At 40.2% G+C, this 26,699-nt stretch overlaps 1 protein-coding gene across 1 annotated transcript in view; it reads left to right on the top strand.

Annotated features, from left to right (window-relative positions):
• The window catches only part of TMEM117 (transmembrane protein 117), a 241,730-nt gene that overhangs the window by 100,849 nt on the left and 114,182 nt on the right, over positions 1-26,699 (top strand). The window contains exon 4 of the mRNA XM_026841040.1: positions 11,077-11,176. Within this exon, the coding sequence (XP_026696841.1) occupies positions 11,077-11,176 (100 nt within the window). The remainder of the gene's footprint in view (positions 1-11,076; positions 11,177-26,699) is intronic.

Genomic DNA, 26,699 nt, shown 5'->3' with positions numbered 1-26,699 from the left:
CCCCTTTTATTTCAATGATAATTTTATTTAAAATGCTGAGTAGTGTAAGGACCAGAAAATACAGCAGTCAGTACAATACAGAGCAAATTTATAGCAGATCCAGTGTCAGACTCTTTCAGATATCAGCCGTTGGATGGTCAAGTAGTCATGACAAAGGTGTTTTGCTTTGTCAGCCAAGGAGGGGGAGAACAGGCTGTCTTCTTTCCTGCATTTTCCAAGTTAAATTCTTTGCTGTGATTATATGCCAGCTCTTGTCAGATGACTGGCCCTAGACCCAGTTGTTCTTTATATACTGTTTTCAAGTTCTATAGTAAAGAAGCAGTCTCCTCAATTTGTTAATTTGTACATTGCTTGAAGTCTGGTTCTTTTCCATCTGCTCTGCAATCTGCTGCTGTTATTACATTATGAGAGAAGCCAACCAAATCCTCAGACCAACTCCTGAGTTGTCATGACACATTTTCCTTCCATTTCTTCTCAAAGGTACCTGTGATCATGGTAGATCATTGTTTCTTAACAATTCCAACAGTTTCTGTATCTGTCTGGTTTTATAGACCGCAGCAGACTGATACACACTAGTCATCCTCAGCAGATACAAAACCAAACATACATAACAGAAAGATATTTCCTGTTCTTTTGCACCTGTAAGTAGCTTTAAATAATCACTTTTTCTCATATGTGACTTTCATAATTCATTTTATTGACAGAGGATTGGCAATGTGTATGCAGACTGTAGAACTTGGATAATGTTTTAGAACAAACCATTTGTAGAAGTGTTTCACAAGGTTCTTATTTAGGGCTTATATGTGGCTGTATCAAATTGTAGTATCCATTCTCCATCTGAATAAACTCTTGGGGTTTTGGGCTGAATTATTGTTTCTGCTGTCCTGGTTCTTTGAAGAGCCTCGTAAGGCTGACATGCTGAAACCATTTTCCAATTCATAAGCCCCTGTGCAGTTATTTTTGCCATCACATACTGATGTTCCAGGCTGATATGCTCTCAATTTCTTGAACAAACTGCAGTTTCAGTCTCCTTTTATCTACACACACCCTAATACAGCAAAGCATCTGTAAGCAGCTATAAGCACTCAAATAACATTATAGAAGCTTGGGCCTATTTCTTTGTTTGAAATTAAGATTTTAACAGTGCTTGTCAAGAAAGGAAGCATCTCTCTGTTTTTCCTCTTCAGTGAGATGTGCTCTGCAATGCTGGGGTTCTGGACAGTTGAATCTTTACAGAAGGAATCGCAAAATACAGCTGAATCTAAACACTTTGCCTGAAAACATTTGAGGATTATGACCATATTCATTCCATTCTGGGCTCTGACTTTTCTTCCTTTTCAAATATTTGTATGTGAGATGTATTTCCGCATTTCTGTGTATACTGATGTTGTCATTTCCCTTCTATCAACTTTGTCAGTCCAGTTTCCCAGCTCTTCTACCCTTCTTTTTTTCTTTTAAGTATTCTTTTTCCCCTGTTGCATATGGTTTTCCCTGCTTTTGGCTGACCGATGGTCTCCCTGTGGCCCTTTTAAAATTCAGCATTCAATAACATGGTGTGCTGAGGGATCCCAGCACCCGCTGGTCAAATTCGTGGAGTAGGTGTGAGAGCCCTTAGTGTTCATGAGGCAGCAGCTGAATGGAGATTCTCCAAGGGCCTTTGCTCCACCTTTTTTTAGGCCTTGCCAATATACAACACAAAGATCATATAGGAAACATAGTTTAAATATTAATTTAACTTCACTCTTAGCATTTTGACTTGTTCTATCTCTCAATGTCAAAAAAAAATGTATATTCTGCATAAGCAATATATGTCTGTGTGTATGGTTAACTTTTGTATTATTTATATTCATGTAAAATACTTATATTTCTCTTGTGGAGGATATTTAGCAAATACTAAACTCTGTAATGATGTAGAGTTAAAGGTGAAGTGCTGTCTTCTTCAAACTGTTTAGGATGATGTATAGCAGCATATACTTTATTTTATTGAACTCTAATGATAGGGTAGGAAGAGGAAAATCTTGACTGTTTGCACAGAAGTATTCTGTGGCAAATCCTTGCCCATTTCAACACTGTGTTAAATGGATGAAGTCTTGGCATAAAAGAGACCACTTGAACCAGAAATCCAGAGCAGTCAATTGTAAGGTACACTCATTCTCTAGTGACTTTTTAAATATAATTCAGATGTTTAAGTAATGTTAGCTTTGCTTTTGGTAAAGGATTTAGGTTTAAAAAAATAGATTTAAATAAATGTTACAAAATAAACAGTCTTTAAACATAAATAAGGCCTTGAGCGATCTGATCTAATGCCAGTTAGACATGTTTAGCACATGGGTTGGATGAGTTCATCCCTTGAGTTTCCGTCCAACATACATTTCTTCTGTGATTTTACCTGCTTTATTTAATTATTACTAATAGATTATTTGATGGATCTGTCAATAATATAATACTTTAAAAAATCTTAATCTTATCCTCAAATTTCCATGAAGTCCAATCTCCTTTCTACTCATTCAGCAAACATCACACAAGCTCCAAGGCAGACATTACTTAGTCAGTCTTCCTTTTTTAGTAAATTTATACTTCTGCAATGCAAAGTAGCAGGACTCTGCCCCACCATCAATCTGTTCACTCTCAGATGTTATCACTGACTGATTTTGTTCCTGACTCGTTCATTTCAAATATTACTTGTCTTTATAGAGAATAATTCAAAGAAGTACTTATTAAAAAAAATGTTAGTTGAATCATCTGTTCTACAACCTTGTCACTTCTGTAGTATTTTTTACAATTTGAGCAATCATGATAAAAATCCCAGACTGGTTTGGATAATTTAAAATAGTTGTTACAGTACATACACAGTCGTTCCCTCACAACTTTGCTTATAGACTGTGGACTTGGTTCATAAGAAAACATGAGATGTTTCTTGTGAAACAGTAATATTTAAATGGAAAATGGAAAATCAGTAAATCAATTTTGATACTATTCAGATATAATTAAGCCATATATTACCTTACTGTTGAAAGACGAATTTTTTCATACCTGTAGTTAAACTTTGAATCCTCTAAAGGAATACCTGACCTTATCCTGTATTGTAGTTTCAGGTGGAAATACATTTTTTGGAAAGGAAAATATTGCACAATAAATGCTAATCCAAATTGATTTGGACATGAAACTTTTTTTCAGTCTCCCAAGAATTTTTGCAGATTAGAAGAATTTCCCATTCTCAAGAGTTCAGCCAGTGCAGCATCATTCAAAGCCATTCTTAACAGTATTTTGCCAAGTTTAAAAACAAAGCATGTATTTATTTAAAATACAATGTTTTACTGTGTCTCTCCTGCTAAATTGCTTCCCAAACACATTGCCTGTTACATTTCTTATTTTCTCTTAATGTTATTTTCAGATTTTAGTAGCTATTTTTTAAGTCACTTGCTAAACAAATTATCTGTCTTTTAAGATAAGCAAACCTATACTTAATAGAATGTTAAATGAATCTTACCTACTTTTAACAGAATGTTAAAAACCTACATTTACAAAAATATAAAACAAAATCAGTTTACAACATTTTTCTAAATTTTAGAAATCCAAGCATACATTTTTCTTCAATGCACAGGTGTATAATTTAGCTTGCTGTTTAGCAACTTGTTGAAAATCAGCACCCGTTATCCTTCTCAGGATGTGTACGTCAAGGGCTGAGACTGCAAACTCATATGTCTGCAGTGTATTACAGTAGGATGAGTCAAGATCCTCTTTAAACCCTCAAAATGAGTATGCCAAAGACCGCTTGTCCTGTTTGTGTCCCTGGTCACCTGTGCTAGCATTTTAGACCTTTTCACTGTAAAACTATTTTTATATAATAGTATATAGTGAATCAAATAAGTCATGTAAGCACCAGCTTGTACTACAGTCTTATGGATTAGTTGCAGAATTTTACTAGCCTGTTAAAAGAGATGCTAAAATGTGACATGGTTCTCTTAACTTGTCATGGTTCTCTTGTTTCATTGTCCACTAAAACAATTTTCAATAAACAATTCACTTAGAAGTAAGTAAATACCTTACTCCTCTCCTGTAGTATCAAACAGGCATGTAAGAGGCAACCCTTTATTTCATTGCTTCAGTAAAAACAACTTAGGCAGTGGTTACAGAGAAGAAGAACAAAAAGCTACATATAAACAGCTGAAGTGCTTGTGTCTGTGTTGTGTTGGGAGCTGGTAAGACTGTGCTATGGATATTTAGGTGAGCATTCATCTATTAGCACAATAGTGTTAGAAGTGTTTCAGGCAACCTGTCCTTACCTGAGTAATGTAACCTTTATTTGCTGCAGAAAGATGATAAATGCACTCTGCAGCCTTTGTTTTCCTTTTGTCTGACTAAACAAAATATATATGTGATGATACACATTGCAGAAGACTAGCAAAAGTCATGGAAAATTTGGAAAAGATATCTCATCGATATAATAAATTTATTTATAAATAAATAAATCAATCTGTTGAATTATTTTTACAGGCATCTTTTATGCTTTTTCCCAGAATATCCTGTCTATAGGAAGTGTGCCATAGTGGAGTCTGTAGGGGTAGTACAGCATTTTCATCAAAGCACCTACATAATGATGGAAAAAGTTGCTCATCTGAGAGGGGAGAAATCTGGGTTCAATTCCCAACTCACCCACTGCTTGTCTTTGATTTTATTTATGTAATTTAAGGTTTGACATTAAAAAAATGTAGGTTTAGCAAATCCTGTCATTTAAACTCACTTGGAAGTATGTTCTAGCGCTCACCAAAGTTTACCTTTAGCCCCAGGACACTGCATTCCACCCCTAGTGCAGGCCATTAACACTTCTGAATTTGCAGACTCCCACATCCCCTGGCAGTAGCCCTGCCGGTACGAGTTACCTTTTGCAAATCCTTTAGAAGTAGTCTGTTTGGCCCTTAGTGATACCATACATGAAAATCATCTAAATTAGCCTCCTACTCTGAATTGCTGTCAAATCCATTGGTTATGGAGACAGCCTAGGAAGACTAGCATCATTAGGCAAAAGTTAATCTGTATGAATGCTGTCTGGTCCCTAAAGAGAAGTCCAGACTCTATTGGGCATCGAGTGCTTGAGGGTTGTTGGCAAAGGATCCACAAAAACCCACACAAGGAAGAAGAAACTCCTACAGTTTGCAGTAAGAAGCTGATTAAGGACAGGAATATATTTTAAATCCTGTCCCACCTTGCTTGAAGCACCTTAATTAGGACTGTACTTGTGATCTAATGCAAACTCCTATCCTGACAAGTGGTATCCATTACACTTCTCTAAGAGTGGAGGAAAGTGAATGTCTGTCTTATATGTGAAAGATGATACTTGTGCAAGACATGGAAAATACAGCTTCAGTTACCACTCATCTAAAGGAGGCTGAAATTTCTCATCCTCTGGGAGACTGCCATATACAAAAAAACTACTGTCGTAATAGCAGTTGGTCATCACCTTTTATTTTCTTGCTGAGAGTGGCACTGAGATGCAGTTCTCTACCTTTGAAAAGTATTGAACCAGTGTCCCTTGGAATACCAGCTGGATCTCATGTGTTCCCTATTTAAACTTAAATGCATACAGCTCTTCTACATTAACAGACAGAAATACAACTGCTACGTTTCTCAGTGGGCCTTGTCTTATAGGCAGGCTTGCAAAACACTTCATAGATGAAGCTCCACAGCAGACCAAATGGAGGAATAACCACTTTATGGATATCAGTCAATATAGGATGTGAGCTACAAGCCAAATGGCTTGTTCCTGTGAAGAATGAGCATCTCCTATACATACCTAGCAGCAGAACTTTAAATGGCTTGGGAGCTTTAACAGCCAAGTCCCCAGAGAGAGTTAGGCAGCCCTCAGGCCTGTAGGCTGATGAGCAGAGGTTTTTAAAATCACAGTTCTGTGGCCTGATTTGTAAAAAACCTGTATAAATAAGTTATGAACCAGCAATGCCCAGGTATAGCATCAATCCATCAGTCTCAGGTGTTCTGCACTGTGCCATGGGTCTGTCTCACTCTAGGAAAGCTGATTTTGCATCCTAGTTTTGTTGTGTTTTGGAGATTAGTTGCTGAGCCTCTTGTGACTGTTACCTCTTTGACGTCTTGTCAAGCAAAATCCCTGGTTCATTTCCTCTTAATTCTATCTGTTCTGGTGTCATAGAAAAAGTTTCATCTGTCCCTTTAAAGTGTGCACTGGGGATGATTAGGGACTGTATGACGCTGTTGTGCTCTCTATACTGTTTTAGGTAGCAGTGTATTATGCCATTCTCATTACGATATGCCAGTTTATAGGACAACAAGTCTTGTTGTCTTTGTGCATCTTCCAGTTCTCTGTGGATAGCTTTTCAGCTGAGCAAAGTGCTACGAAATGTCTCATTTGCCATTTGGTTGTTTTAGAACGAGAAATGTGGATCAGGAACTGTGTCTGCAGTCTTTTATGTATGTTTTCAGTTATTTTGAGACTCTTTGCCTCTGCTAAATTAAGAGTAATGGAAGCTGTGGTGCCACATAAACACATACTTCTTTGCAGCCTGCATGAATTCCCATGCTGTCACCTGTTGACCATTGTCAAGACATACCTCTTTGTCAGGTGCACCAAGGAATTGAGTTCCATATAGATAATCAGCTATTTAGGGGGAATGCCAGATAATAAAACCGCCTCAGAAATGCATATATCAGACTGCAGAACATATACAGACTTTTTACACTCAACATAAAAGATATCTAGGCCTCTTCTCCTTTTCAAAGAGCCTTAAGTTACTACTCTATGGGCGCAGTTCTTGTAGACTCTGTATAGAACATGGCTTGTGTGCTATGTGCCAGCCCAGTGACTTAGATACACTAGAGCATCTAAAGATCCATCTGAAGTGTGGTTAAGAGGCATCAAGGTCACTAAAATGGCATTAAAAGGCACCTAAAACATCCCCAAAGTGTCTCTCAAAATCAGTCCATGTCGATCTAGGGTTCAGTTCAGATGTGTCTGGGTTGTCAGATGTGTCACAGGCCCTACAAGAGATCCAGATCTCTTTGGATTATCATCTGGAGACCAGGATATGTCACAGGACCTGGAATTATTTAGTCACATAGGTTTAGCAATGCCTTTTGATATCTAAACATACTGTTTTGACATGCTAGCCATCCTGGAGTAACACAAGGCAAACAAATCCTTCACCCAGAATGTCTACAGTAGCATAAGGAAAAATCATGCTCTAATCTGCATTTACTATTCTGACTAGGTTTCATTGAGAGTTTGGATCCCTGGTTTACACTTCAATTTAAGTGTCTAAATTCAAACTACATCCCAGTTTTAGGTTCATGTGAGGATCAAGAAAACTTCATCTCAGCACTGAGTTTCAGCCATGATTTTTATTCCAGTGCCTAGAACAATGTTGATAGCACCACAGTGGCTTGTACATCTTTATTCCACTTAAAATTAAAAATCTTCCATTTGTTTTGTGATTGTTTGTCATTTTGGCAGCTACTAGAGTGTCATCCTTCTTTGAAAAAATGCTCTGATATCTTCCTTTGAACAATATCTCCGGGCTAGTGATGCTGTTTCCCTTTGTCTGTTCTCTGCACTCTGCTTCTAACTCCAGAAAAGTGATCAGATACATTGGGCTCATCTTTTTACTACATCTTTTTACTGCCCCACTGTTATTAACTTACCTTTTGCAATAACATGGATATATTCAGCGCCTTATAATGGGTTTTTTGGGACTCTGTTTTAGAATTGTGCGTCTCAAGGTCTTGTCTTTTGGTTCCTCTGTTTTGTCCTATTCTGTCAAAATTGTGGTTTACCTTTCAATGGCTTCAGCCTGCAAAGTGCAATTTCCCTGGCTTTGCAGCTTCCAGTTTTACTGTCAAAGGTTAATAGTGGGTTTGTCTCTAATCCCAGTCTTGTCCTTGATCTATAACATTCACAAATATTGGCTCCTCAGCTTTTAATTATTTACACTTATCCTGTCCCTTTCTGAAGAGCTTTTTACTCTGTTACAAGCTTTAACTGCTGTGTTTTTCTACTCAGTGTTTTCTTAGATTGTGCTATTCATGCAATATGAATGCACCTTAGTACAGAATACAAGTATGGTGAAACAGAAGCCTTTTGACAAGCTATAGAAAATCTGGGCTGACCATGAGAGTTAACTGGAATCCAACAGGTATTAACCCTTCTGCAAGGTACAAACATGGGTCCTATCCAGGAAGCAGAGTAACCAATTAATGAAGACTCTTCTAATCACTAGCTAAAGCTAGAAAAAAGTGAGGATTTTTCCACAATAGAGCTAATTTTATTGTTGGTACTGTTAAAATATATATCTTGGTAACATCTTCAGATGGGCATGGCTTTTTAAAAATAACCTAAAACCTGAAAATTAAAAATGGAGGGCTTTTTCATTTTTAGCAGCCAAAAATCCATATCTTAAAAAAGTGAATTTGTGTTTAGAAATGAAAATAATACTGCAGGAAGAATAAAATACACGGGATCTAATGCTGATAGTTAATAAAATAGCTAAGAAAATAGCAGTCTATTTCCTAACTATTTCTAAGGTAATGACACTGCTAAAAATATTTTCCCTGTTCCATAAAAAGTTGTAGCTGTATCTTAATCAGTAAATGCACTTAAAATATCCACAGATTATGTTCTTAAGTGTTTCTTGATAATAATATGCTATTTTAACTTAATTGAAGGTCTGACAATTTGCATATTTCATTTAGGCATTAATTACTTACAGACTACAATGCACAATTTATACTAGGCTTCTTGGATGCATTCATGTTTCAAATTATAAAAAGGACTGTTAGGATGATCTGTTCCTTTCAATCCCTTTCTGTGTATTTAAGTAATGTATCTGGTTCATCCAACCTTATTAAAAGCCTTTTAACAGTACTTTTAACATTTTTTTAACATTCATACTTTTAACATTCTTTTAACATTTGTAAAAACAAGTAACTACATAGAGAATTTAAATTTACATTAAAAAAATAGCTTATGTCTGGTTTGATATCTCTTCTACTTGTTAATACCTATGTTCAGTGATCAGTGACCTATCAGCCTTTTTGGTTAACTCATGGGTGGCTGTGGCAGGCCCACTTATATGCGACAGGGCTGTAGGAGTTACCCAAGTGGCCCATTTTCCGGAGCGTTTTGCAAGTGTTCATTTAGTTTTCATAATCATATATAATACATTAAAATGTCTAATGCATATAAGAAATAGGAATAAAAAAAGTGAAAACTGTGGGGGTTTTGTATGTGTTTTACACTGAGGAAGAAGATAAAGATATAGTTTGCTTTTGGAGGCCAGTCCAGGGGTCAGTCCCTACAACTGTCATTTACTGTTGTGCTTTCTTGGTTAATGAGACACCTTCTTAAGGAAAGCAGACATGATAATTTTTTGCCTTCACAGATGCTACAAGAACAGCATACCCAAGATGCAGGAAAAAAAGGAATTCCAAATGTTTCCCTGTTATAAGGAGGCTGGGAGAATATATCTGGGAAGTGTGTGCTTGCTTGTCCTCACAGTCTTCCCTAGGTATCTGTTGTTGCCCTGTCTTGGAGACAGGGTGTTGGAACAGGGAGACTTTAGGTTGACCTAGTGTAGCTGTTCTTGTTCTTACATCTTTATTTACAAGTGTACCTGTTCTTGTTCTTACATCTTTATGTTTACACACATCTTTACACACGATGAATTTAGAATATTGATAGTCTTACTAACTACATGGAATGTAATTTAAAATAGCGTGAGAAAAAAATGTGGTGTTTTGTGTTGTTTTTTTTTTTTAATTCAGAAAATCTGAGCCAGCATTTATATGCTGTTTAACAGATGAAAAAAGGATGGTATTTTTGTTAGTGACATACTAGCTGAAAGGTCATGACGTGTATAATGAGCCGTTAGGGTATGCCATTTTACATGTGTCATGAAACTATTCAATGACATCAGTATTTCTACTCTAGAACATATTAATGTGCCTAAGAAGTGACACAGTGCTGTTCATGGATTTGTGCTAGCAAGATCCTCTATATTGATTAAATACTTAGATTTTAATAGGACTGACCCAGAAACTGGGATCAGCTTGCACTGATCCAGTTGCAGAGATATGGTCTGTTAGCTACTAGACATTACAACACTGGGTATACAATAATGGTAAGATTTCAATAATTGATAGCGTAATGTTCAAGGAAGTTGTTACATGCAACTAGGTCACTTGTGCACACCTTTAAATAGGCATAACATTATATAAGCAATGTTTACAGGTATCTTGAAAACAAACAAAATATTTCTAGCATTATTCAATGTGTCAGGTCTTGAGGAGAGTCATCTCTTAAACATTGGAAAAGTCTTTAAGCAAAGGATATATTAAAAGCCATGATTTTTTCACATTTTTAATCCAGCACAAGTAACTTTATCTTCTTAATAGTCCTTATAGCATCTTGATGAACTTGAAAGTAAAGCTCAAATTATTGCATGAGGTTTTAAATCCCATCTGTTGCATTATTTAAGCAGAATGGAAATGCTTCTTCTGGATTTAAGTAAAGTGTATCTATGAAAATACAATGTATAAATCAAGCAACATCTCACTGAAATTCTGCAAGTCTTGCTTGCACTGTTGTGTTAAAAAAACATGTAGTTATATAACTGGTAGAGTGAAAAGTCAAGTGGCTCAATTATCTTTTAAAGAGGACTTAAGGATTTTCATTTTTCTTCATAAAGATTTTGCAAAGTCACCAATTCTGAGAATGTTGCAGTTCCATTTGTACAAAGGAAGAGATAAAAGGTGTAAAATAGTTTATATTTCCAGAAGCCTTACATAATCCTAAAGTCTTTGCCTGTCATTATTTTAGCACCTTCATGAGAGACATGGGCTGTAAAATCAGTTCCACATTTCCATTGCTAATTGGAAATGACCCATCCTGGTTCAGTTCTATGTCAAGTATCAGATCTAGCAGAAAACGTGATTATGCAAGAAATGGGAACTCTTTCACAGCTAATCGTAAATTTTGTCACTAAAGCAAGTTCTTTATAACTGCATTAAGCAAACATGTGTAGCTTACAGTCTGTGTTCTTGTTTCCACAGTGCATACATTATAACAGACTTCATGGGCATCAGGAATGAAAATTTTATGAAGGTAGCTGCAGTTGGGACTTGGATGGGAGATTTTGTCACAGCATGGATGGTAAGAAATGTAATATTACATTTTAAAATAACAGGAATATGTTGATTTCAAGGGAAAGAGGAGAGGAGAAAAGAGAAAACGGAATTTTTCAAAGTATTCAAGTATTTCAGTCCAGACAAGTAGAAAGTTAACAAAGCAGCGTTTTATTAGCTGGGATTCCAGAAGAGTCTCCGCTAAAATGTATCAGAGCAATATTTAATTTCTTCTGCTGTAAGTGGGAATTTCCCCCTTGACTTCTGTGAAGACAGCACAGTGGCCCTTCTTTGCTATGAAATAACATCATGACATCTGGTGAAACAGTGAGTAATGGCTAGAGATAAACATGTCTGATGAAAAGGGTTAAAAAGAAGAAAAGTTAACTGAAAGGTGTGACAAAGAGCAATGGAGATGAGAGAAAGAAAGCAAGCCAGTTACATCCCAGAATTTGAAGGTAGCCTGTTTGATGTGAAACTATCAGATTAGGTTTCTCTCTAATTTAGGATTTCAAAGAATAAAGTTTTCACTTGGTCTGTAATTGTTATAAAGATTATCTCCTGAAATATGGGCAACCCAAAGATAATCTTAGTGAAAGAGAATCAGAAAATGACAGCTAACTGGGAACAAAATTAAGCATGTGCACATGTTTTTGTTGTTCAGGAAAAGCATTTCTTAAACACAAAAGTAGAAAAAGTGAATTCCTTTTTTTTCTTTTTAATTAAGAATAAGTTTTTATGATTAGTATAGGTAAACATTTTAATGTTTATGACTGTGGCATTCATTTAAATTGGGAAAAGTCCATGATTTTGAATCTTGCAGAATTGATTTTAATTAATCTAAAATTTTTCGTAATAGTTCATTGATACCTCTATTTGTTTACTCAGAAGGTGAACATAATTTTAGAGGAATTCACACAGGGAACATTGCGTGATGGTGAATGTTTATCACATATCACATTAACATCTCTGCACTGTACATAGCTAGTGACTGCAATAGTCTGACGTAAGTGAAGAAACAAGCCAAGGTGGATACATTTTAGAACTGTGGTATGTGTTAGGAGAAAACATTGGAATAGTTTCAAGCAGGAGTGCCTGTAAGATGCTAAGACTATAGTCTATAAAACTTGAAAGAATAGTCATAGAAAGGTCATCCCAGTTTCTGTCAATTTGTCTTCTCCACATATTTGGAGGATTGGGGGAAAAAAAAAAAAAAAAAAGGAAAAAAGGCAACAAAGATTTTTTCAGCGTGTTGTTCAGTATGTGTCAGTGGTTTGTCCAAGACAAATTATGCTCTGTGGAATGGTGGCCATGAAAAGCAAGTACAGTGCAAATAATCGGTACATACATTACAGTAAGGACTCTGTAGAATTGGTGCACTGACTGATGTTGACAATTAATATGGTTTTCTTGTGAATCAGTAATAAAATTTATGGCTATTTCTGAACACCTTTAACTTGACCCTTTTTTTTGATGGGCTTCCACAGCTTTAGGAAAGATGATGCATAATCTAAGCTGAATTTAGAGGTGTCGTGTTCGTCATACATATGTGACTAAGAGCTCCAGGTAGCACTCAATTTTTCCCATCCCTCTTTTCTCATTTCTTTGAAAAAACTGTTACATGCAGAACTATTTAAAGCATGGAAATGGCTGGATTCAAGAGTCATAAGAATCCTGATCCTTTTCTATGTACTCAAAGTTCTCTCAGGTCTTTTCAGCAATGGAGACACAATTGGCTTGTGCCACAGCAGATACCAGTGGTGGATGGAGTTATCACTGAAGAATGGGAGAGAGACTGGGATAGACTGCAGAGACAGTTTGTAAACTAGGCTAGTTCTGTTATCTTTCAGAAAGAGCAGAGGGCATGGGATTGGAGGGTCAATGTGGTTTAGGACATGCCTTGATTGCACAAGTATTAAGAGGTGCTATGATTGGTGTTTAGATCTTCAGAGCAAAAGAGAATAGTGAGATTGCTTCTGCAGTGCAAATCTCTAGGCAAAGTGTATGAATCAGTCAATGTAATTTCCATTGTTTAAGGGCAGCTAAGCCTAGGAATGTCAAAAAAAGCTGCAATGTCAGGTAGAGAGGTATTAGTAACAGAGGAAGGTGGACATGTACATTGGTGCAAACCTCCCACACAGCCTAACTTTAGCAATCTTATTCTACATGAACTGAAATTGTCATGTTGTTTATAATACTTGAACTTGCTTGACTTTCTGCATGCCAAGTCCAGCATGGAATTGTATCAAAGTGACATGAGACTTATGTGGAATTATTATATTTTATGAAGTTCTCCAGTTCTGTTTGGAAACAGGAAGAAAAAAACAAACCTGTAAGGGAACCTTTGCACATCTTCCCATTCACAGCAGTGCTTATATTTTCTAATGTTTAAGAAGATTCTGTAAAGAAGACACCCATCCTTAGACTACAAATGAGAAGAAAAAGCAAATGTGGCCTTTACTTCAGTGTATTTGAACCATACTGGAATTAAGATCTACTCCCTATTTAACTGGAAACTTTGGAAATAAATGGGAAAATAACAGAACGGATGGGAATCCATTTTAAAAACAAGTAATCAAAAAACAATAATATTGACCTAGTACATCAAGGAGAGGCTTATTAAATCAAGAAAGTGATTGAAAAGGGAAAAATCTTTTGGATTGCTGTTTATTTTGGATTTAAAAGGCAGAAGTAAACCTTCTCCCTCAACATTTCCTAGTTCGCTGACTAGTTTGGTGATAGGGTCTGACTCAATTCTTAATAAAATCAGCAGTATTCTTTCCATTGTGTCTAATGATAATGAGGCCATGCAGTGGGCACACAGGAGCTTCTCTTTTTGTACCTCTGGTCAGGAACTTCTGCTACTAATCTTTGCTGAAATCTGTAGCAAGTGGTAGATGTTCTAAATAAGCATGTGAAGAGGAGAATGGGTTCAGTACACTAACCAACTCGCTGCACTTTCTCCTCTTTGAAGCCAGGGAAGTATATTCTGCACCTGCTTTGACATGCTCTCCTACTCTCATGAAATTTGCATTCTGTTCTCATGGACAGTGTTTCTGAGGCAAGCACCACAGGATTTGGCACAGTAGGATAGCTTTGAAAAAAAGATTGGATTCCACCCAGGCAAGCCTATAAACTAGCAAATATGGCCACCTTCTGGGAGAGAGTGAGCAGGCAGAGGAACGAGTTGATTCCTGGTCAGACTCTCTGATGATTGTGTTGTGATGAGAGTTGGGTGGCCTCCTGATCATCTGTAAAAATAAGCAACCTGCTGCAGCTGAGTTTTTGTGAGGGATGCTGTCCTGAGCATGTCTGGTAAAGCATGTCAGAGTATACCTACAGGAGTGGATAGCACTGAACATTGACACAGAGGGCAGAGTACAACCAGGGCCTCCTCTGTTCTTTACAGGCTGCTGGTGAGGTGGAACATCCTGCTTTCCACCTTTCCAGGCAGTGTGGGATTTTAATCTGTCAAATCTGCTGATCTCCACTTTGAGTGGTGGCTTTTGGGGCTCTCCAAATATTACATATTGGCCCTGCGCTATGAATGATACTCATACCACATTGAGATATTTGCTTATCAACTGCCATCACAGTTTACATTAAAGACATATCCCTGCCTACAAGGCCTACATATGTGTGAAAGAGTCTAAATAGTAGAAGTTTGTTACATCTTCCTTAGACCTCAGAAGCTGAAGCAGTCAACTTCAGCCAGTGACTGGTGCTAATCTCTCTGAATATATCAGGGACTGACCCTCTTGAGAATGGATCCTATTCCCATTTACCTTCCTACTGAAAGATAATTTAATTGAGATTCTCTTTTCATTTGTCAATTGCTAGAGGGAGCTGAGAATGTTTGAGAGATCACTGAGCAGCAGAGACTCTGGTGGCTCATATCATCAGAAACAACGATAAACTCAAGGAATGCTTTAGTTTATTATTTATCGAAGTAGTATTTACCAAATCTGTACCAGGACATTCTTTTTAACAAGGAGAAGCCAAGACTTTTCTGAGCTCTGTGTTCAGCGCAGTACTTGGCACAATGTCTTAGAGTGTAAGCTGAATCATTGTCACAATTCTTAGCTGTTCTTTCTGACACCTTCACTTGACTTCAGTTTGACTCTTCCCTCACTTGGGACTACAAAGAATCCCAGGAACATTTCTGTCTTTCATCATCTTAGAAGAAGAATTAGCAGGAAATTAGGAAGTAGTACTTCCAGCACAGTCTGGATGGAAGAGCAATAGGTCACCACTTGTTCCACTGACCCATTATCCAGGATTGACAGAGACACATCCTATCCACTTGGATGGATGGAGATGGTGGTAAAGCCCTTCTGCCTAAGACTTATCAGGACATAGTATTGGGATTTCAAAAGGTTATTAATAAGTGATTAATCCACAGCTTCCTTTCCTCATTAGCGGAACTGGATAATGACCCCCATACACACAAGTTACCTGGGCTTCTGTTAAGTTTCTCAGACATAAGAGTCACATCATTAAGTGATCATGCCTACACATCATGACATATAACTTGTGCTGGAATGCTGCTCCCCTTGATAAAGCTTACCTGTTTTTCTGTGAGAAGGATTTTCAGTTCTCTGAGATTTTCAGTGCTAGCTGAAAAAGTTCCATAAAATGTATTTATCTGGCCAAATAGACCAGATTTTCAGTCTTATAATTCCAGAGGACAAATTTCACACCATTATGTGTTCTGGCTTTGATAGTTGTGAAAGAAATAGATTTTATTCTGTTCTTTTCATTCACATTTCTCTATTAGGCATTTTCCCATTTTATGAGACTAACATGTTTTACATGGCTGGTCACAGTGTAGCTAGTAGAGTGGCCTGTGGCTGGTTCATAAAGAACACTCTAGAGGGCTGAAGCCTGCCCACATGGTCCTTGATGCTATTAACATCAGTAGCTGACAGTGAATGCAAGCACACAGTAAATCTGTAGATTCCTAAACCAGAAATTGTTTCTATCATGTGCACTGTTAGAACTCAGGCTATGTCTGTAAGAACATGTGGTGGTTTGACCTTGGCTAAATGCCAGGTACCCACCAAGTCGCTCTATCACTTCCCCCCTCTTCCCCTTGTTTTCTCAACAGGGCAAGGAGGGGAAAGAAAATGTTAGAACAACCCTTGCGGGTAAAGCAAAAGCAGTTTTAATATAAGCAAAGCAAAGCAAAGGTCCGAGCACAAAAAAAAAAACAAAACAAAACAGATTTATTCTCTCCTTCCCATGAAGAGCCGATGTCGGGCCTTCTCAGGATCAGGGCTCCCATACGCGTAGTGGTTGCCTTGGAGGACCAAGGGTGACCCCACCCCCTTCCTCCTTTCTCCCAGCTTTATCCTGAGCAGACGTCATATGGTCTGGAATATCCCTTTGGTCAGTTCGGGTCAGCTGTCCTGGCTGTGTCCCCTCCCAAGATCTTGCCCACCCCGTCCCACTGGGGGAAATGTCAGAAAGAGCCTCGGTGCTGTGCAAGCACTGCTCAGCAGTAGCCACAACACCAGGGTGCTACCAACACCCTGCCAGCTCCCGACATGAAACACAGCACCGTGAGGGCTGCTATAGGGGAAAGCCAATTCCAGTTCAGCCAGACCCAGTACAGAACATAACAGTCATACCCCGTCAGACCAGAAATCCATCCAACCTCAAACTGTGACTATGAGTAGAAGCTTACCAGGAGAGTAAGAACAAGGCAATCATATATGGCAGTGTCCTCTAATACTCTCTCCAACTGCATGCAGTTTTGTGTATATAATAACTTGATGGATGCCTCTTCCCTCTTCTTGCCCAGTGTCACCTTTAGCCCAAATATGGTTTTTTACCATCCACAAAATTATTTGGCAGCAAGTTCCAGAGGTCCCTGTATAAGGAATCACCTCCTTTTGTTTGGTTTAAATTGTTTCCTACTAACCTAATTTGATGCCTGTAGTTCTTCACTGAAGAGATGACAAACACTTCATCCCTATATGCTTTCTCCCTGTTTATGATTTTGTAGACATATATCATAGTTGCTTTAATTTATCCCTTCTTCAGGCTGATGATCTGTAGCCTAGTAAGTTGTTTGTCATGCACAAGCTGTTCTATTTGCCATTCTTTGCAATTTCTCCAGTTTTGCTATGTCTTTCTTCATAGGGAGACCACAACTGCCCACAGTATTCAAGGTGTGAATGAGCTATGGGTTTTACAGTGATATAATGATGGTCCCTTATTTTCCTTTCCTAATACTTCCTAACATTTGTGGTGGGGAGGCGTTGACAATATAGGGCACTAAGGGCATGTTTTCATGGTACTATATTATCATAACCTCAAGATCTTACTCCTGAGCTGTAATGGTCAGCTGAGGCCTAGTTGTTTCATAAATGATCCTAGATTTTTTTCTGACCCCTGTGCATCACTTTGCATTCATCTACGAAGAATTTCATCTGCCATTTTATTGCCTAGGGACTTACTTCCGTAAGCACCTTTTTCAATTCTTCGCAGTCAGCAAGCCATCATCCTTATTACTGTGCATAACTTAATAACATTATAAAACCTTCTCACCTCACTGCTCACCCATTTTACCAGGTTGCTTAGGAATATGATGAACGACTGCATCCCCTGCACAAATCCCCGTGGAACTCCGCTAATGACCTCCCTCCATTGCAAGAGCTGTCTGGCTAACCTACTTACCTTCTGTTCCCTGTCTTTTAACCAGTTATCAACATAAAGACCTTCCCTAAAGCTCTGACTGTTGGGTTTCCATAGAAGCCTTTGATGAGGAATTTTTCAAAAGCCTTTTAGAAAATTCAGGTTAGGCTCAACTACATCTCCTTTATCCATGGGCTTTGTTGACCTCATTCAGTAATCCTGTTATGAAATATCCCCATTCCTGATATTTACAGAGACACTTAACACTCCTTTCACAGCCTCAGTGTTTCCTGCTTGCACTAAAAAGGTATTCAGACAATATTGGGTGGCCCTGAAAATGCTGTTTGCATGAAAGACAAAATAGCTCAGGAGCTATGGATGTCTGGAATAGTGTGGAGCCATCTTCATGTGGCTTAGCAGTGGAGGACAGTGAGCTTATTTCCTGTCAGTTAAAGTTTATTTACAGAGGCTCTCAAATAAACAAGCAACCACCAAAAATTAAAAGTTTATTGTCAGTACAATTAATTAGCCCTCCGCAAATTACAGATTCGAATGTCTGTGAAAGGAGAACAGAACAACTTTCTCGGGTTTAATAACAACCCAAAACACATAATAAAGAACAACTCATTAGAGTTTATTGATAACCCAAATGCAGAAGAAAGCTACACCCTAGGGTTTAACGACAAACCAAAATGTTCTATCACTCACCTCACAAGTGAGGGCTCTCAACCTCGAGGAACTTCTCAGGGCAGTGTCTCAACCCAGGTCACCTCAAGAAATTTCCTTGGGTAGCATCCTGGTCCTTGACCACAGTGTGCTGCTCCAGGGGACAAGCTCAAAATGGCTCCCCCAGAGGACTCCATTTAAACCCAGGCCAAATCTGGTCTGTAGTGGCTCCTGTTCGTCAAAGGCCCCACCTACTGTGAAGCCCTGGAAACAGGGACAATCAGGAGCTGCTACACTTCAGTAGCTAAAAAGCCCTATTTTTATTGGGTAGATGCATCTGCCACAACTTTGTGTGTTATTTTGCCTCCTTTTCTTTAATTTTCTCTGTCCTTTTCCCTCAATACCACTTTGTATTATGGCATGGGTGCCATTTTGCAAGTGAACAAAAATTAAGGTGGGAATATTTTGGTTTATGTGCTTTTGCACATAGCAGAAGGGTCATATAGATATGAACATGGGTGTTAATATTATCCTGAAAACAGAAACGTCTCTGCTTGTGGTAAGACCTATATTCTGATTATGTGCGTGGATGACATGTTTCAGAGAACATCAACCACAGATACTTGACCTCTCTTTCCTGAAAATTTATATAGTCTGTGGATCTCTTAGGGTGAACAGAGAGGCTCTTAACAAGTTTTTGATATTTTTATAGTCAGGCAAAATGTTTGAATCGTAATTTTGGACAAAGGAACCTTTGTCTGTTAAAGTAATTCTTTGAATCTGGGCCCCTCTTGACCTTCTTACTGAGAAACATATTTTTTTCCTTCCCTGGCGTACAGGCAGTGGACAAGATCTAATTGATGTACTTAGAGATTCAAATGCCCAAAGTGTATATTTGCTTAGCTCTTCATTTAGACCTTGTAAATGCTGGTATAGTCTCTATAAATTTCACAGAATCACAGAATCATCTAGGTTGGAAAAGACCTTGAAGATCATTCAATCCAACCATTAACATAACATTGAGAATTCCCAACTACACCATATCCCTCAGCGCTATGTCAACTCTACTCTTAAACACCTCCAGGGATGGGGACTCCACCACCTCCCTGGGCAGCCCATTCCAATGACCAACAACCTGTTCTGTAAAGAAATGCTTCCTAATATCCAGTCCAAACCTTCCTTGGCACAACTTGAGGCCATTACCTCTTGTCCTATCGCTTGTTACTTGGTTAAAGAGACTCATCCCCAGCTCTCTGCACCTTCCTTTCAGGTAGCTGTAGAGGGCGATGAGGTCTCCCCTCAGCCTCCTCTTCTCCAGACTAAACACCCCCAGTTCCCTCAGCTGCTCCCCGTACGACCTGTGCTCCAGACCCTGCACCAGCTCCGTTGCCCTTCTCTGGACACGCTCGAGTCATTCAATGTCCTTTTTGTAGTGAGGGGCCCAAAACTGAACACAGGAATTGAGGTGCGGCCTCACCAGTGCTGAGGACAGGGGTCAGATCCCTTCCCTGTCCCTGCTGGCCACGCTATTGCTGACACAAGCCAGGATGCCATTGGCCTTCTTGGCCACCTGGGCACACTGCTGGCTCCTGTTCAGCCGGCTGTCAATCAACACCCCCAGGTCCCTCTCTGACTGGCAGCTCTCCAGCCACTCCTCCCCAAGCCTGTAGCGCTGCTGGGGGTTGTTGTGGCCCAAGGGCAGCCCCCGGCATTTGGCCTTATGGAAACTCCTCCAGTTGGCCTCAGCCCATGGCTCCAGCCTGTCCAGGTCTCTCTGCAGAGCCTCCCTACCCTCGAGCAGATCAACACTCCCACCCAACTGGGTGTCATCTGCAAACTGACTGAGGGTGCACTCGATCCCGTTGTCTAGATCATCAATAAAGATGTTAAACAGGAGTGGCCCCAACACCGAGCCCTGGGGGACACCACTCATGACCGGGCACCAACTGGATTTAACTCCGTTCACCACAACTCTCTGGGCCCGGCCATCCAGACAGTTTTTTTTCCCAGCAAAGCGTGTGCCCATCCAAGCCACAAGCAGTCAGTTTCACCAGGAGAATGCTCTGGGAAATGGTGTCAAAGGCCTTACTAAAGTCAAGGTAGACAACATCCACAGCCTTTCCCTCATCCAGTGAACAGGTCACCCTGTTGTAGGAGGAGATCAGGTTTGTGAGGCAGGACCTGCCTTTCATAAACCCATGCTGACTGGGCCTGACCATCTGGTTGTCCCACATGTGTTGTGTGATGGTACTCAGGATGAGCTGCTCCATCAGCTTCCCGGGCACTGAAGTCAAGGTGACAGGCCTTCCCGGATCATCCTTCTGACCCTTCTTATAGATGGGCATCACACTGACTGATTTCTAATCTGTCGGGACCTTCCCAGCCAGGACTGCTGGTAAATGATGGAAAGCGGCTTGACGAGCACCCCAGCCAGCTCCTTCAGCACCCTCGAGTGTATCCCATCTGGTCCCATAGACTTGTGTATGTCTATGTGATGCAGCAGGTCATTGACTGTCTCCTCCTGGATTGTGGGGGGGTCGTTCTCCCAGTCTCTGTCCTCTGGCTGAGGAGGCTGGATTCCCTCAGTACAACTAGTCTTGTTATTAAAGACTGAGGCAAAGAAGACATTAAGCACCTCAGCCTTTTCCTCATCACTTGTTGCCATGTTTCCTTCCGTGTCTAGCGGGAGATGGAGGTTCTCTCTGGTCTTTCTTTTGCTGTTGACATACTTACAGAAACATTTCTTGTTATCTTTGACTGCTAAAGCCATATTAATTTATAGATGGGCTTTTGAACTCCTGATTTACACCCTGCATAGCCTCACAGCATCTTTGTAATCATTGTGAGTCACCAGCCCCTTCTTCCAAAGGCTGTAAGCTCTCATTTTCCCCCTGAGTTACAGCCAAAGCTCCCTGTTCAGCCAGGGTGGTCTTCTCTGCCGCTGGCTTCTCTTACAGCACCTGGGGACAGTCTGCTCCTGAACCATTAACACTTCCTTCTTAAAGAGTGTCCAGCCTTCCTGGACCCCTGTACCCCTCAGGACCATCTCCCAAGGGATTCTGTCAAGCAGTTGCCTAAGTAAGACAAAGAGTCAGCCCTTTGGAAGTCTGTGATGTCAGTTCTGCTGCCCCCTCTCCTGGCCTCTCTAAGAATAGACAAATCTACATGATCGCTGTGCCCTAGTCGGCCTCCGACTGCCGCATCATCCACTAGTCCTTCTCTTTTCACAAAGAGGAGATCCAGCAGGGCACCTTCTCTGGTTGGTTCGTTCACCAGCTGCATCAGGAAGTTGTCTCCCACACATTCCAGGAATCTCTGGGACTGGTCCTGCTCTGCTGTGTGGTATTGCCAGCAGATATCTGAGAAATTAGTCTCCCACAAGAAGAAGGGCAAGTGATTGTGAGATTTCTCCTAAGTGCCTGTGGAATATTTCATCCACCTCTCTGTCCTGGGTGGGTGGCCTATAGTAGCTCCTACTACGACATCAGCCCTGTTGGCCTTCCCCATGATTCTAACACAAAGACGCTCCACCCTGTCTTCACTACACTTGTACTCAAAGCAATCATAACAGCCTCTAACATACAGCGCCACCCCACCTCCTCTCCTTCCTTGTCTGTCCCTTCTGAAGAGCTTGTAGCCACCACTTGGCACACTCCAGTCATGGGAGACATCCCACCATGTTTCTGAGATATCCACTACATCATAATTTTCCTGTTGCATCATGGCTTCAAGCTCCTCCTGTTTGTTACCCATGCTGTGTGCATTGGTATAGATGCACTCCAGATGGGCTGATGCCCCCAGCACTTTTTGCATTTAGAGGTGCTAAGTCCAGCCTGAGCTTTCACAGGTGTTACCACGGTTACTGATCCATCCATATGCCTTGCATCTTTGTTGTGCTGCATGTCTCCATCCCTTGCCTTCACTGAGATAGCAGGATGAGGGGTCATCCCTGGCACAACAGCCCACAAACTCTGGTAGTATACCCTGGGACTTAATTCTGGGAGTTCCAGTTTTACCTTCCCCCTTCAAATCTAGTTTAAAGCTCTGTCAGTGAGCCCAGCTAACTCCTGCTCCAAGATCCCTTTCCCCCTCTGGGCCAGGTGCATTCCATCTGATGCCAAAAGGTTTGGTGTCCTGTATACTAACCCATGATTGAAAATCCAAAGCCCTGCCAGTAATGCCAGTCTCGGAGCCACAAGTTCATCTGTTGACTTCTGCTGTAGTTTTCTTCATCCATCCCTGCAACTGAAGGGATGGAGGAGAACACAGTTTGTGCCCCCAACCCCTTAACCAGTTTCCCCAAGGCCCTGAAATCTCTCTTCATTGATTTAGGACTTCTCCTGTTAATATCATTGGTACCTACCTGAAAAAACAAGAGAGGGTAGTAGTCCTTGGGTCTCACTAGAGCAGGGAGTTTAGCCATGAAGTCCTTTACCCGGGTCCCAGGGAGCAGCAGACTTCCCTATGAAGCGGGTCTGGTCTGCATATGGGGCCTTCGACACCCCTTAGAGTGGAGTCACCCACTACAATGACTCTTCTGGGGTTCTTTTTAGAATAGGTTTTTAATACCTGGTCTAGGGCAATCTGGCCTTGGTGAACCTTCATTTTCCTCCTTATTTGACTCATCTTCTTCATCCTTCTCTGCTTCATTCACAAATTCCAGGGACCCATATCTGTTGTGCAGGGGTATCATGGAAGGTGAGGGAGGTCAGGAGGGGATTTTCCTGCCTCCCTGAGCAGTGACATGTTTCCAGAGTACCCCATCTCTTAGGTTCCCTCCTTCTGCCTGGTAGCAAGAGGGTGAAGGATCACCCTCTTCTGGGTGCCTGCCTCTTCTGGAGCCTCCATTTGCTCCTTTTTCTTTAGGGGTGCTAAGGTGTTACTCCACCAATCAGTTTCCCTTTTGCACTCTCTAATACTTTTTAATCTCTCAACCTCTTCTCTGAGTTCCGCCACCAGGCTGAGCAGGTCCTCCAGCTGATCACACCACACACAGGTGCTGTCTCTGCTGCCCTCCGACAGGACTGACAGGCTCAGGCACTCCCTGCAGCCCGGGACCCGGACTGCTGCATGTTTGTGTGGCAGCTCTATCTGAGTCATCACATTCTTTCTGGTGGTGGTTTTGACATGAGTGGAGCCCATGGTTCAGTCTGCTCGTGGAGGACGATAAGATGACAACTAGTTCATATGAGCTCTAGACCCAGGAAATGGGCTGTGTCCTGCCCCTCGCCCTGCCGGCGCCAACTGCCGCACAAACTGCCACGCCATACTCTTCTGACACACCAGGCCCTGTTCTCCATGCTCCTGGTCACTCGTGCTCCCTGGGGGCTGCTCTTGTATGTGAGGGGTGTGGGGCACCGTCACTCCAGGCTCCACACACTCTGAGTCCCCGCTGCCCTTGTTTGCAGCTCACTCTTCCCGCTCAGGGGGAGGCATATGCATTTGAATCATAATGGTCAAATATACTGTGGAGTGTAGGGTGTAGTAATGTTGCAGTGTAGGATGAAGTAATGTCACACGTGCTTTACACTTTACTAAACCTATCACTTGATGTTATCTTCTGGTAGATACCTGGCACCTGTAGATTACACTCCATCTGCTTTCTTCTTTATTAATTTTTGTAATAAGAATGGATGTTTACTTATTGCCATTAAAACATTTCTGATAGCTTGTAAGATATTTGCAACAGTTTTAACAGTATTTGGAGATACTTACTTTTTACTGTTGCCATTGTCGTACTGAAAAATTACTTTCTGTAGACTAGGACAACAAGCTATTGAATGATTTTGAAGCGCTTCCCTTGTGTCCATTAAGAGAGAAGATTATTCTTGTTCTCATTTGCTCTGAGACGTAACCATCTATGTTGGCATTCTAGAGTAATGAAGGATTCATTGCCACTGTGCAGCAACTAGGTTGATTTACCTCTATTTTCATTTCATCTCATAATGTGCGTGTGTTGCTAGGGTGTGTTCAAACAAAGTGAGCAGCCTTGATGCTTCAAATACTATCATGTTGCTGAAAATAGCAGGCACACTAAACTACTGCAGTGCAGATAGATAGAAAATAAAATACTTATGTGACTAAAAAATGAAATCATCTTTGGTAGAGGGAAGGGCACTGGTATAAAAGATATGCTGAAAGAAAATGTAACATCACCATTAAAAATAATAAAGTTTCTGGGATATTAGTCTGAGATAAAAGTCTGTAACTTTTTAACTAAAAGTATAGCCACAGATGTTCACTCTTAAATTTATGTGAGTCTTAAAAAGTAATTCCTCTGTCCAAGAAATTCTGTTCAGCAAAGCATAGTACACCGGTTTATTTGCAAGCATGAAGAATCCACCATTTTGATGCACATTCCAAGGTAGTTTGAAGAGTCAGGAGTCTTTAATGACTGACATCTTTTCTAACTCGTGCCTCTGTCAAGGATTGGGCATGTCAATTCAGATTATGATCAGTGTCAATCGTTTTGATTGTTCTATTCCACTGACATATCAAATGACAAAATAAAACTGTAGTGGAATTTGCAGTGGCATCTGAAATGCTGTATAGCTAACAACTCTTCTGTACTTCACTAGTGGAAATGAAATTAAACTATGAAGCATGAAGTAGAAGGAGCAACGTAGATGACACACGTTACTAAACTCACTTGCCAGGACTGCACAGGAATGTGACTAATAACATAATTGGTGGTGCTATGTTTCTTTCCATTTAGAGAAGCAGGCATAATGCCGGTTGCCCTTTCATTAATGTGTTTTGTTTCTTGGTTTGTTTTTCTTTTCTCTTCTTAAGGGCCAGTCCAGTTGCAGACCCATTCTGTAGCTAGTGGTTCTATCTCCAGGTGATAACCTACATGTAAATTCATCAACATGATGGCTGTTCATACATCCAATCATACGAGACCTGCTAATTTTGTATTTTCAGTTTTGTGGTGCACAAGTGTGCTCACATCCTGCTCTGCTTCATGTCTGGTACTTAGTTATATAAGGTGGAGTGTGCCTAGTGTCATTTGAGTTCATCCAGTCATCCCATCAAGTCAGATTGCACTATCATTTATTCATTGATTGATAGTGTAGCCATCTGTTCATATGCTCTGTATTGTAATTATCTGCCTTTTCAAGCTTGATTTTTTTTTTGTATTCCCCTGTTACCTTGTCATTTGAATTCTGACCAGGCATTGCCAGAGGTGTTACTTCATCCCTGACTGTTTCCCAGCTGGTGAGTTCCTTCAACTCATCACCACAGCAGGTATCTTTGTTGATAACCATTTTCTGACTTTAAAACATGCGTTTGGTATATCTAGAAGCAAAATCCTCAGGATTTTCTTCTGAAGAATGTCACAGCCAGCTCTACCTCAGAGCGCTAGAGAAAGAATTGGAAGCCCCGAAGTTTGGCCTCAAAATTTATACTAGAGTTTCTCCAAAGAAGCTTCTGACAGCTTTGTATGATAAGCAAAATTAGTTCTAGGAGTTCTTTCAGATAGGTGGGAAATTTCCCTCATTATTTTTTTTAAGGTTTATGAACTTATGCACACATTTTTGTGACCTTGTACATGCATTTCTGTACTGTCTGGATCCCCATCTCAAAAAGTAATGTCAGATCTGCTTCTGGATCAGGCTGTGCGGTTGATGATGAATGGTCTTACCACAAGAATAGATTCTGTCCATTATCAGAAAAGCAGTCAGTTCTCAGGTCTGTTCTCATTCAGATTCTTCACCCTGTTTTCAGATCTCAGTCCTGATGATGTGGGGTTTTCCACTGGAGCCAAAAGTCTGCAGATGATCAGTCAACATTCATCTGGTAACAATCTCGACCCAGTAATCTTTAGTGGGTGAGCAACGAATTTCTTATACCCTACTGTACTTAGTGTTCTGGTGGAACTAATTAAAATGCTCTCCATTGGAATTATCTAGTTCTCAGGGTTACTTGAACTGGGTGCTGAAGTCTCCTGTGGGCCCAGCATTTCAGTCTTGTGACTTGTTCACTGCTGCAACTTTTGATGGAACTATCTTTCTTGGATACTTCTTCAGCAAAGTACGAGTTACCGGTATACATGGATGTTTGTCTTCTCCAGTGCAGGTATTCTTTCTGGATATGACACCTCTACATAACAATCTAAAATTTTTTGCACTTTCAGTTTCCAACTTCTACCACAGTCAAAGAAGTTAACATACTTGTTATTCTCCCCTTCATCTCATATCTGGACTGGAGCCATCAAGATGAATGTCTCTTTTTTAAGTTGACAA

This window comes from Athene cunicularia (assembly GCF_003259725.1).
Source record: "Athene cunicularia isolate RWA chromosome 1 unlocalized genomic scaffold, athCun1 chr1_part2, whole genome shotgun sequence".
In the NCBI taxonomy this organism is placed as follows: Eukaryota; Metazoa; Chordata; class Aves; order Strigiformes; family Strigidae; genus Athene; species Athene cunicularia.
This window is presented reverse-complemented; position numbering and strand designations above follow the sequence as displayed.